The sequence below is a fragment of the Blennius ocellaris genome (genome assembly GCF_963422515.1).
Source record: "Blennius ocellaris genome assembly, chromosome: 3".
Taxonomy (NCBI): domain Eukaryota; kingdom Metazoa; phylum Chordata; class Actinopteri; order Blenniiformes; family Blenniidae; genus Blennius; species Blennius ocellaris.
The window spans coordinates 16,822,518-16,835,711 of record NC_137652.1 but is presented as its reverse complement, the minus strand read 5'-3'; the positions used below and the strand labels follow the sequence as shown (position 1 = coordinate 16,835,711).

Sequence of the window (13,194 nt, the reverse complement as noted above, 5' to 3'; positions counted from 1 at the left end):
GTTCTCCCTGAGTCGGTGGGGATTCTTTTTTGTCGAGTTACTCCAGTTTCCTCCCACGCTCCCAAACACACACCTCGTCGTCGGGAACTCTTAACTCGCCCATAGATGTGAGTGTGTGGTCGTGACCTTCCTGTCTCTTTGTGTGAATTGGACCCGACAGTCTATCCAGCCGATGTCAGCTGGGATTGGCTGCAGCCCCTTGCAATGCTGACTTGGATATAGCAGGCATAGAACATGGATCGAGAGATATGCAAGGATGACGATGGGAAGCAAAAAAATGCAAACCCACAGGAAAAATAACATAAGAGAACCTTTCATCATTTTACACCACTCCACGTGAGCAAACAATCTCCCCACAATAATGACTTCAGAAATTGGAAAATGTGTAACAAAATGAACATTTTATTGAATACAAATTAAGTTATACGCATTAAATGAAGGAAACGGAACCGATCCCATTGTTTCTGTTCACCTCCTGACAGGCTTTTATCTGTCCGTCGTAAAGCAGACGTGCTAATGATGTTGGACATACTCCCCGTCTGTCCTCCGCCGCACTGACGGTGTAGTATTGCAGCAAACTAATCCATAATTTATTCACAGTTTGGCTCAATAGTGCATCAGTTAAAAATCGTTCCTCCATCGCACCTCAGGAATCAGCTCTGATTTGTTAAAGCATACATTATACATCAGTGCACTGACGTGTACATGGTACCAGCTGGCCACGTCAAGAGGGGATTTATTAATTCTATCAGTCAGTGAAGTCGGGGGGGATTTACAGTGATGTGGCTCAACGGGCCGGTCGGGTTGACAGGGGTTAATACATTTATGAGTGTGGATTTAATTTGAATCCCTATGCAGCAGGCACTTTGGCAGAGGACAACAACCACTGAGAATGAACGAGGCTAATTAAACAGGGCTACCTGGCTCAAAGAGAGACGGATTAAACTGACGGGGGCGGGGATGTTTCACTTTATATTCACTGTGAAACACTCGCTTATTGCCTCGTGTCAACATTGGATCACTGGACTGTGTTTCAGTGCCCAAATGTGTCCACGTTAGAAAAGGTTCGACCTCCGGGAATATTCAAAGTGTGGGAGAAGATCCTACACAGTAAAAGTTGGTGCAACTGAGGTTCAGCAAGAAACCTCTGAAACAAACAGATCTAATCTGAGTAAACTCAAATGTACAGGGCTTTGAAGAGGAGCTCGGTCTTGCGACAATCTCTCTCTCGCTCTCTCACACACACATACATATACACACACACACGCGCGCACGCGCGCAGGCCTACAAGATTAAGACCTCTCTGCTTCTAAGAGGACGTGACGGAGACACAATGATGTCATCCGAATCATCCGACTCGACTGCAGCGGCTTCGCCACACTCGTCAAAATGAAGCTCCGTTTGGCCTGCAGGTGAAACGAAGCACAAGTAAAACTGCGTTAAGTCAGAAATTCCAACATTTCGGCAACTTTGACACAAAACAAAGAAGACGGAGTCGACGTGTCCTCTTTTGGTCTCACCTTTAGTGGGCGTCAGCGTGGACTCATAAGTGCGAGGGACCGTGTTGAGGTTTTCCTGTGTGCCCCACTCTTCACCATCATTACTGCTGGATGCAACACCTTGCCAACAAAAACAGTAATCGGTCAGATTTTTACCATTTGCGCGTTCAAAACCAAAAGGATTCCAATTTTTACGGAGTGAATTTGAGTGCATGAAACCTGTCCACTCACGGTTAAGAGAAACTTTATAGCACAACAACACAAGTGACTCTACAGAAGTACCTTGCAGCGCTCAGTATTTCTTTAGTTTGAATACAAGCCAAGATAGTTCGGTCCAGAACCCACCACACTTCATATTCAGAGGCAGGGGAATCGAGCAGAGAAATGTCGACTTTGACGGCGGGAAGTAGTTTGTTCAGTCAGCAGGAAATGTGCGAAGCTCACCTGTTCTGCTTTTGTGTTTTGAGCGCGTTTTCCTTGAAGCCTGCGACGGCAACCTGTAGCCCCCCGGGGAAGGCACCGAGACCCCGGAGCTGAAGCAAGAACACACACACACACGTGATCCTGCTGCACTCTGTATCAATCTAGAGTTTTAGTGTGTTTTGATGACTCACCTCGCCACTGCAAGACGACAACGAGCCAGATGTCCCCTGAATGCAGACTGGATCATCGTCAAGGCAACCGCATCCAGAGAGGAGGAGTCCGCAGCCTGAAAACAGGAGACGAAGAGCAGAGGGGACTTCAGAAAAGATCAGGAAAAACACACGAACACAATAAAAAAATTAAAAAAAAACACAAAGAAAGCTTTTCAGAGCCATCTAGTGGTTACTTAAGCAGGCTGCAGCTCATCGACACCCATAATGAGCCAATGTACTGCCGCCCAAGGCACACAAGCCAACAAAAGCAGTTTCTGGTTCAATTTGTTCCGCCATCATTTCCCTGATTAACCCATTATGACTGTCAGAAGCACATATGGAGGAAAGTAAAACCACATTGTGTGTTCAACTCGAAAGACAAGACGTGCATAAACGTCACACCTCTTCTATAACGCATGTGAAAATGTTCCCCAACTGCAAGTTCAGTTTGATCATATATAGTTAAGACTGAATATAAAGTCAGTTCTATAGAAAAGTAACAATCAGTCTGAATTCCCAGATTGTCTCCTTTCTGATAAAAATGCTCTCATTGAGATGAGAAGAAATATGACAAAGACTTTTTATTATTAAAATACAAATATTTAGAGCTGAATTCATTTACCGGTAAAATAAGCTTTAATAATAAGTTAAAAATGGATGGATATTTAAAAACCAAACCACATAACCACCACGAGAATTAAGAAAAACCAACACATTGCTCTTATTGTGAAAACTACACCTGGCAAGAAATCAGTTTCTGATGTCAATCATCAGTTGAATGCTCTTTGTTGTGTTCACAATCCTGAAAACTAAAAAAAAGGATTGACTGGTTGAAGATGAAGATGATGACGGCAGGTCAAAATAGAAGTCATGTTTGGACCTTTTTTCTCCCGACAATCGTAAGGGTGCAGTATAAGAATAGAAACCTTGTTCTGTGCAGATTTCAGCTGGTCGTTGAGCTGCGACTCTCTGAGAAGATGGCCTCGTAAAGCCGATTGCAGCATCACCACGTCCTGCAGAGAGAACGAGTCTGACACAAGGACTCGGCACTCTTTTGTAGAACATTTCTCTCCCACATCTATAGCTCCCATTACATAAGAGTGCTATATTGCATACCCTATTTCTGTGCTCCCTCCAGTGGGTCTGAATGACCAATGCTGCATTCTCGCGTTTACGCGTCAGTGGATCGGCGGCACCTCGTTCTTCGTCTCCTCCCGCCACCTCCTCCTTACATCCGACGTCCCTCTCCTCTCCCTCCTCCAGACCTGCTCGGCCCTCGGAGGTCTCAGGAGTCCGCTCCGGCGTGGGAGAGACATGGGACGGCTCAGGCTCGCCTCTGACGTCCTCCAGGGTTTGAATCCTCACCCGCAACTGCTCCAACTCCTTTCTGGGGAAACACAGAGACACAACTTTTCCTTCAATGTTACTCATCAAAACAGTCATCCACACATACATTTCACGATTTAACAGGAGCATGCGCACATACACACAAAAAGAAAAACACGTATGAAGTTTCAACCCATCTATTTTTTGGTTTTGTTGGAATATGAGCTCATTTGGTTGATTGTGAATAGAGTACATTAATAAGTTACTGACAAGTGTGAACTTTCGCCTTCTAAATGAGGAAAGGTTTCATTAAAATTGGCTTTATGTGGAGATTGTCGTAATTTTTGGTCATCAGTCATTGGTTTTGTGAAAATATAGACATTTTCATCACGTATACTCTGCACCACAACAAAGAAATATATATTTTTTTTTTTTAAACTTAAAGGTTATTATGACACCATTTTACCTGTCTGACCAGCTCGAGATGAAATCTGGCTTTGTGGCCCCAGAACTAAAATGAGATCGACACCCTTTGCTTCACGCAGTAGTATTTGCACGACTATATGGGAAATGGTATTTCTTAATGATGCACTCTGGAACATGTCGGCCTTATTTCAGTTAAAGTGAAAGTTGACAAGACTCGCTTTGTTGTTTCTCGGTAGTGTGCATAAAATTCTATCTAAAAAGTAAAACCCACTGATGTTGTCGTCTGTCTTTATTCTATTAATACATTTCTTTGAAAAGCTTTTCTTTATTTCTTTAATTTCTTTGTAAAGCACTGTGAATTGCCCAGTGTTTGAATGGTGCTCTAGAAATAAATTTGCCTTGCCTTGCGTTGCCTTGCCATCGCTCTCTCTGCAGCTCCTCATTTTCTGTCCTCAATTGTTTTAGTTCATCGCTGAAAACACAAGAAAGACCGGACAAGAGTCCCAAGACAATAAACAAGCCTTTTTCTTGATAGAGGTTGCAAATGGGCGTAATAACGTAATTGCATCATCAGACACAGTGAGGCAAACCACGATAAATTGTTCTTTCAGGTTCAAAGCGTCCTTTCAGATTATTGACATTAATTATGTCTCGGTGGACAGACACACTGCACGGTAAATGTAAACAGTAGAGGCGGAGGTCAAGCTGCTGTTGACTCACTCTCTACTCGTCAGGCGCACGTGAAGCTCCTCCTTTTCCTTCTCCAATTGGCCGAGACGTTTTCTCAGATCCAACACCACCTCCTCCTCCTCCTCCTCCCATTTCTCTGTGATTGTTCCCACGGAGACCACTGCCTCTGTTGCCATGGTGAACCCTGGAATCTCCCCCAGTGTGGCCTGGACCCCCTGATCCAATCGGCTGCAGCTCTTTGCTGGCTGGGCGTGTCTCCTGCTGTCCTCCAGCCTCTGATTGGAGGAGAGAGAAGTCCGTCAGTGAGGAAGCCGCTGAAGCGACACGGGTGTCGTCAAGTTTCCTCTCACCTTCTCCACCTCCAGCAGCCTTCTCAACAGTCTCTGTTTACTCCACTCTCTGTAACCTGGGACGCAAAATCACATACTGCAGTTGTCAACCTTGTGAAATAGCATTGTGTTTGTAAAGCTTTTTGGTGTCACTAACTACAATTATTTAAAATATGCTAATATAATGAAAGCTTGCAAAGCTCTACCATGTAATTTGTACAGTTTTTAGTCGGTTGGAACATATTATAAGCTTTATTTGAACTCGTATACTCCTTTTCTTACTTATTTCACTTTCTTCTTCATTTCATTCCCTCCAATTTTAATATTCTTCATTGAGCCTATAGTTCTACATTGCAGCAATTATTTAGTCTTTATATATTAATTTGAATTTGTGTTTCTTATAATCATTCTAATCAATCCTATACAATTGTTATGGACAGTATACAGCAAACACAATATATTCCCCTCCTCTCTCACTTACGATCAAACATTTGTTACTTGATTCAACGTTTCACATCCAGTTTATTTTGTGTTCAAAATGTGTAAAGCGCTTTGACTTTTTGGGGAAAATGCAGAGGAATCAGTGTATGTGTGAATGTGTGAATATTGTGGTAGTTAGGGTCACACCTATAGAATATAAGTCACACTATTATCATCACCATCCCACCCATAGCCCTCGTTTTAGGTCCAATATATGCGATAGGCTTGTCTTTGTAATATCAAACTAAATAACACATTTAAATGAAAAGAAAACATTCTCTTCCAATCTATACTACATTAAAAACCAGGCTAACTTAACTTGGAGGGATGGATGGAGTCAAATGTGTCATGATTTATTTATGAGAGCATTTTGTCAGTGAAGGCCCCTCACTCGTTCAGGTTTGATTGCATCGTGGGGGAATGCATTCGTTTGAAGTGGATACCTTTAATTCCTCCAGCGGGACTGTCGGTGTCGAGTTCTTCCCTCAGCGCTGCGTTCTCCTGTTGAAGTTCTTTCAGCTTCTCAGACAGACGGCGGACGGTGGAGCTCAAAGCTTTCTGCTGCCGCTGGGAACATTTACTCTCCGCTCGACTGCTGCAGACAGACACAAGCAGACAGACAGAATGAAGAAATGCAGGAACGATGGGAGTAACGTTCATCCCAAATCCAGCAATGCCGTCGCACATCTTAGACGGTCTCTCCCACTAACTCTTCGCAGCACAGACTGCAGTGACTCTTTTAAAAAGCAAGCTGAAGACATTTGCTTCCAGAGAAGGGCTTATTTACCGCAGTCTTTTACATTGTAAATGACGGTAAATAAGACTACTTTTCACGTAATTTTTTTTCATTGTGGAATAATGCGTTTTGTTATGTCTCATCTGTGAAAAGTGCTGTATAAATAAAAAAGATTACTTACTGCCTCAATTGTAAGTAATGCCAACATTAGTCTGTCACCAAAAAGCAACATTAACAGCATTATTAAAGGGTCACATTAACAAGTCGGCATGATGGATTTCAGCCATTTTGTTGCTGCTGCTTTGTCTCACTAAGTCTGTTATTTTTAGAGAAGCATCAGGATCCAGATCCTAAAGCATCTTTGTCAAACGAACCACTGTAACTTCAACTCAACGTAATGAGTGATGTGGCCACCAAACTAACCAATATGTCACCGCAACAATATACACACAACAATACATTTTGTGTGTGCCTGCCGCTCTCTGCTGACGAGATCCTACTCCTCTTTGAGTGGCCAGTTTTTCACAGTTTTGTGCGGAACAGATTTGCGGAATCATTAAAGCGAAGTCATAGCACACCGTCCCTGAATTTCCCGCAGGTTTTGATGTGCTTTTTGTGTATGTGCTACCAACTGAAAATCCAGTTTGCTTAATGATGGGGGAGTGGCCTATCCAGGTTATACCCTGCCTTCACACATAGAAAATCAATGGATGGGACGCTGGACAGGAAAGAAATCCCTTTGCTTTTTAGCAACTCATGCGTGATCCCATACAAATTATTAGTGAACTAGAGAACAACACAAATGTCATACATCCTATGCGTTTCGGTCGCGCTCACCTTTTCTCTGCAGCTTCCAGAAGGATCCTCAGTCTCTGGATCTGAAACACAAGATGCACCCAAAAACACTTTTGTTCTGCAAAGCTGAGCTCAGAGTAGACGTGAGGAGAATTGCAGGACCAAGACAGCACTGTTCCCCAAATCACTCCGGGATAGATTTGTGTAAACCTGCGTCGCTCGTGGTTGTCGCCACCTACGCCACGTTGAATTTAGGATCCTGTCGATCCAGATGTTACCTCTTGAAAATAGGTTTCCACTGTGATCTTGAGCTCCTCCAGGTTGGTGGTCCTCAGCTCACTTTGCAATTTACTGCAATAAAGGAGGACGCAGACCTTGAAGACACGTCATGTATAAACCAGATGCACAGACAGAAAGGTGGAGGAGTGATTTGCCTCAGAGCGTTTTCTTTCTCTCGACACTGCTGCTCCAGCTTCAGGATCCTCTGCTTCAGCCCATTTAGAACCTTGAGAGGGAAAAAAAGTGGGTCGAATTAGCTTGTCCAGTATAAAAGATTTCACCAACGTCTCAAACATACTCACCACACTGCCTTCTTTTTTCTTATCCACCAAACTGCGAGTGTATTCAGATCCCTATGGAAAAGCATCCCACGGTGGTTGTTTTTTTATTTTATTTTTTTTACATTAACATTTATGGCAAAAATCTAAGGCAATTGGGGGGTTTTTTCCCACCTTAGTAGGATCCAGTAGCTCTTCGATCTGTTTCTCTCGTTTGGCATTATCCTCCTCTAGGCGCCGTAGTTTGACTTTCATTTGATGGTTGTCAGACTTCTGCGCCTGGACACTCTGTAAAAGAAAGTATCTCATGAAATAAAACTTCATAAAAATGTGTCAAAAACTGGAGGCAAGAGAAAAATTGGATTTGGAAGCAAATATAGTGACAACAGGTGGAGAACACGAGGAAACATGGAGGGAGGTCGATTGGAAAGTGAAGATGCTCTATTTTTACACGCCAATTGTCAAAATATAAGAATACTTGTAATTTATCTGGGAGGAATTGTGGGAAAGTAATCGACTTCAGTCATATATTCTGGGATTGCCCAAAAATAAGAGGACTTTTGGGAAAAAAAAAAAAACGTGCAAAAGGAAATAAGGAAAACTGTGGGAATAGAGATGGATGATCCACTGTAGATACCGTAATTTCCGGACTATAAGCTGCTACTTTTTTCACACGCTTTGAACCAATCAGCTTAGAACACGAAGCTGGATTTTTACCAGTTAACAGGCTTCATACCGCCAGATTCTATTTGTGGATGTAGATACATGCTGTTTTGAGTGCCTCTGCTTCTCCATATCTTCCCATCAAAGTGATATTTCTGCAGCACACAGACTAACATCCTCCTGGCTGAAACCTCAAACACCCGGCATTATGCAATTGAGAAACCAGGTAAAATAGGTTTATATGATGAGAAAAAACAAAACAAAACAGTGAGACATCAAAATTTGAGACAGAATTTGCACAATACATCCAACAAATTGCCTATAAAAGGTTCTCACTTTCTTACAACAAACTCAATTAGATAACCCCAAACAGGATCCTCTTTACCTTCTTGAGACGAATGATTTCATCATACATGTCCTCTTTCTCTCTGTAGTCACATGCACCCAATGTAAAACCTGCAAAGCACAAGGACCAACATGGAGGCCGGACACAGTTAGACAAACCAACACGGAGCGGAAATCTGCTGACATTCACACACATTCTCTCACATCTATTCCTTCGTCTGCCTGCTGCTGTCTGGACAACTCGGCAAACTGCTTCCTTCAGCTGTTGCGTGTTCTCACCATTGGATGCAGAGTGAAGATGTCTGAATTTCTTCATGCTCAGGTTCTGTTTGAGGAGCTCCGGCGTGACCTCACACTCGGATCTCAGGGTCACATCTGCGAACAGTCAGACATGGCATGTGAGAGTTTCATTTGGACAGAATGGATTTTTCCGGCCTGAATTACCGAACTCAGGATCCCAAACATGTTGCACAGTAATCACATGAACCCTCTCACCTCATGATAATAAATCTACTATTGGAAAGCCTGTTGTTTGCCAAATTTGTGCGGTGGGCCGCAGAGTTGAGCGTGTGTCGGCTCCACTTATCAAAAGCTCGATCGATTGTTGAAAGTAAGAAATCAAACACATCCATTTGCTTTCTGTTCAAAGTTTCGGTCACCGACTGAGATGCATATTGTATTTAAGTTCAGATGTAATGACGCTACAGATGGTTTACAAACGGACATTTTGTAAACATTGTTTCACTGTTGTTTTATATCGATTATAAACTATTTCAATGATTCATGATTACAGCTCTGCCTCATACTCTTTTATCATCTCTGATGTAACAACTTTGCTGCTTAAAAACACTTAAAATGCAGCATTAGTGGTACAGCACAACATAAAGTGCCCTGCCTCCAGCAGAAAGCAGCTGTTGTCGGGGTGCCCACCGTGGCCGTTGCTGAGAAGTGAAGAGATGCGAGCAGAGCCAGTCTCTCCAGGTGTGTCCCCTCTGCTGTCCCTCTGGCTGGAAGCCTTCGGCAGTCTCCAGGCTCCCATCGCTGCTCTCCTCGGGTTAACGTTCAGGCTGGAGAGGTATGGAGACTCTGTGCATAAACAAATAGGAGATTTGCACACGTGGGTTTTGTTACAACGCGTGCAAACATTTCCCACAGAGATAGCCGAGGCGAGTCTTACTTGGAGAGGGAGCGGACTTTCCGGAGGATTTCTTCCTCTCGGTTCTCTGGCGAGACACGAACACAAGGCGTTTAAAGCGGCAAAGACCGACTTATTTTAAAATGTTATTTAATTGAGGGGTGTAAAAAAAAAGAAGAAAGAAATTAAATTAAATTAAATGAAATACAAAGTCCAAAATACAAAGATTTAAGTTCAGCTGTGGGTTTGCTTACCCTTTCTGAAATATCAGCAGGGAGAGAAAAGCCATCCTCTCCCTAGGAGTGAGACAGGAGAACATATCAGTCAGATGGTTTGCAGAATCAGCAATAAAACAAAGAGTTGGTTTATAGAACTTACTTGGTCTCAGAAAAACATGACTTTTTTTTTTTTAAACTGTGGCATACCCACTTTTTGACTGGGGTTTCAAAACTAATGCATTGTGTTCTTACATTGTATAAAACAGCAACAGACTGCCAGTGTTGACAACCTGAAACAACTAAAGTGGACAATAAAACTAAAACTAAATCTCAAATCACTTTAGAAGCTGAAAAATCGTAATTGTTTATGTGTGCTCAGCGAACACACAAATAAAGAATCAGAAGCCAGAACCACTTCATTTTTTAAGTAAAAGGAGTTGGAAAGGTTAGGTTAGTGCTCTGGCCTAAGAGCGAGATGATCATGGGTTCAAACAGCACGTGGGACTTCCTGTGTGGAGTTTGCATGTCCTCATCAGATGTGTGTGGGTTCCGCCAAGTACATCCCACAGTTCAAAAACATGAATGCAAGGTTAACTGGTGACCTTAAAATGCACACACGTGTGAAGTTGAATGCATGTGGTTGTCACTCTATCACTCTGTGTTTGCCCTGTGATGGACCGCCGACCTGTCCAAAGAGTAGTCTTCCTGCCCTTATAAAAAAAAAAAAAAAAATGAATGCAGGAGCACTAATCGTGGAATAGAGTGGAAAACATGTCCTCCCTCATGTAATCTCACCATTTTTTTTACTGCTTCAAAATGACAACAATCCTTAATTAGAAATGCCACTTGTCATTGTATTTACAAACCCAGAACGGGCAACATTTCGAGATAGCCGCTGATCTCCTCCATGAGGTGCCTCTCTCACCCGCATTGCATGGGAAACCTTTTCTGCTTTATTTTAAATTTTCAGTTCATTTCCAATTAGGCTGAATGGATTAATGTATTTGTTATAAATAAATAAATAAATAAGTAACACCATTAAAATAACTTGAGAGTGCCTAGATTCAGCCCCTGGTGCACACCAAAAAACATTGAATCCGCCCCTGCTGGGAACAACTGTCTTATGTGCCTAATATATGAAACTGTAGCAACGAGACCAACTTTGAAGGTTTTCGGGAAGAGACCACTGGGTTAGGAAGATCAACTGAATAACAGACTCGACTCCTGGATGTCGGTGTGTCTCAAACTCACGAGCTCCTCACAGTCTTCATCCGTCTGGACGTCGCTCCCCTCCAGCGACATCTTAGCACTGGAACTGAACATACCGAGCCGGCGGGCGCTATGTTAAGAGGAAAAACTCGACTTTCCCCGCATGTAATCCTCTCATTTTCACCCCCTGCATGCAGAAATGCTCCACTTCAGGTTGGCCCGAGTTGCAAATAGTAAAAACATGAGGCGACTGACAAAAGAGACGCTAGCTATGCTACAACTCGTCTCAATGCGTCCACAACACTGCAGATGTTTCCAGGTAACGATCCGTCGGCGCGGTGATATAAACGGATAAGCATTGCTTCAGGGGGAGCCGCTGAAAGCCGCAGGAATCGCCGTGGCTGTGGGAGGTGGTTGCTGTTTTCACATCAGTGTTGCAGATAGAGTCGTCTAGCAACCAGGCAGCAGTTGATGAGCAGCAAAGTCACGGGGGGGTGGGAAAGTCCGAGGGTACCTGAACACATCACCAAGTCCTTTAAAAACAAACTAAGTCCAACAAATGATCAGAAAATTCTCAAAAAGTCTGAATGTTCAAGCTTTGTTTATCCTCACGGGTCTACCCATCCCGTCCTGGACTGAGAATGCAAGTACTTCTCGTCGCATGTTTCCTGTCTTGGGTGTAGCGAGAAGGAGGGTTTTCCATAATTCCGGTCCAATCACATGCAAGGAAACGGATGAAGGGAAAAGAAGGAGACCTCCTGCATCATGTGACCACATCACAACTAAATACAGCTGGAGTTTCAGGTTGTAACATCCTGCACGTTAAATCACTACGTTTTTGCAGCAACTGCCTTTGAAGCAAGTTTAATTTGCAGTATAATGCAGGAACCCAGTTTTTGCCCAAAACAAGTATCCTGCCAACGAGGTAATAAGAGAGTGAAAATATGTGTTACTGGTGTTTTGTTTTGTTTTGTTTTGTTTTGGGTTTTGGGTTAGTTGTGTTGTCGTACTTTGGAGCAGCCCCTTAAAATCTTGATCTTGTCTTGGATTGCTCTGGTCGAGGTCTTCACTGGGTCCCAGCTCCTCAAAGTTTTGGTTTTGTCCTGGTCTTGTTCTGGTCTTAGATGCTCTGGTCTTGGGCTGGACTAAGTCTCGGAATAGGCGGTCATCATTGCATTTACCATATATTCTTATGTCATATATTGTTATGTTTTGTGTCTTTTCATAGTGCTTTAGTGTCATGTCCATTAAAAGGTGTTCCATTTGGCACATAGTTTTTTTTTTTTTTTTTTTTGGGGGGGGGGGGTTGTCATTCAATCTGACCATTTGGGTTTTGTGAACTTGTTGCTCCTTCACCTGTCATCACCAATCATACTTCATGCAGTTTAAGACCACAGATGACTGGAATCAATCCCAGCTGACTGTGGGCAACGTAAACACCCTGGACACATCTGCTGTCCATCACAGGGCAAACCCAGGGAGACAATCACCCACACACACATTCACATGGAGGAATGCCGTGTGACTCACTCAGATAGAAACAGAACATGCAAACTCCATACACAGATGCAGAACTTCAGAATCAAGTGACAGTGTGAACCACTTCAACACCGTGCGTTTGCCGCTCCTGTGTCCACTCATAGAAAAGACACAAAAACTTGAGCGTTATTTGTTCACTTTCCACTGCTGCTTTTGTCTTACTCTTCATACTCCCCTTCACGTGGAAGTCTGGAGAGAACACGGTGGCCTCTTGTTTCTGTATCATATTCGCATGCACAATGTTTTCACAGGTGGTGGACCCCCAGAGTCACGCAGGCAGGCAGACCGGCATACTTTAGTTCAGGGCAAACAAAACAGTTGTGGCCACTTTACTGCAGCAGCAGTGGGGTTTGTTTATTTATTGGATAAAAGTTGTTATTGTCACGGTATAACAAAAGCTAATCTCGTGCCATCTTTACTGCTGATAAACAATACAGCACAGAGTGATGCTCGGACCACTTTTATTTAGGGATTTTTTTTTCTGATTGTGACTTCTCATCTGTGTCATCTGTGGGAATAATATGAACTTCTATTTCTCTGTGTGTTTCAGATTTCATCTTATGGTTTATTTATGAGTCTTTAATTGACTCATTCTTTGTCATGTGCAATGAG

The 13,194-nt window shown here is 43.0% G+C and overlaps 1 protein-coding gene across 2 annotated transcripts; it reads right to left on the bottom strand.

Moving 5' to 3' along the window:
* Positions 1-379: 379 nt before the first annotated feature.
* iqce (IQ motif containing E) lies at positions 380-11,693 on the bottom strand. 2 transcript variants are annotated; one of them, XM_080521192.1, is made up of 21 exons: positions 11,086-11,693; positions 9,871-9,912; positions 9,659-9,704; positions 9,412-9,567; positions 8,761-8,856; positions 8,522-8,592; positions 7,648-7,761; positions 7,498-7,548; positions 7,351-7,421; positions 7,195-7,267; positions 6,959-6,999; positions 5,829-5,980; positions 4,927-4,982; positions 4,607-4,851; positions 4,290-4,358; positions 3,251-3,521; positions 3,061-3,147; positions 2,114-2,208; positions 1,944-2,032; positions 1,521-1,619; positions 380-1,406 (listed from the first exon to the last, which is right to left on the bottom strand). In XM_080521192.1, the coding sequence occupies exons 1-21, from the start codon at positions 11,155-11,157 to the stop codon at positions 1,285-1,287; spliced, it is 2,118 nt and encodes a 705-aa protein (XP_080377318.1). In that variant the 5' UTR covers positions 11,158-11,693; the 3' UTR covers positions 380-1,284. The 2 variants fall into 2 exon arrangements, with proteins under 2 accessions (XP_080377318.1, XP_080377319.1); XM_080521193.1 differs by lacking the exon at positions 4,290-4,358.
* Between the last annotated feature and the right edge of the window lie 1,501 nt (positions 11,694-13,194).

What these genes read in the sequence shown, in the direction of transcription:
- iqce (XM_080521192.1), bottom strand. Translation starts at nt 11,157, where the DNA reads ATGTTCAGTTCCAGTGCTAAGATGTCGCTGGAGGGGAGCGACGTCCAG. An exon ending in GAGAAAGAAAACGCTCTGAG is followed by an intron (nt 7,268 to 7,350) that starts GCAAATCACTCC and finishes CCTTTATTGCAG; the next exon opens with TAAATTGCAAAGTGAGCTGA. An exon ending in CTGGAAGCTGCAGAGAAAAG is followed by an intron (nt 5,981 to 6,958) that starts GTGAGCGCGACC and finishes GTCTGTCTGCAG; the next exon opens with CAGTCGAGCGGAGAGTAAAT.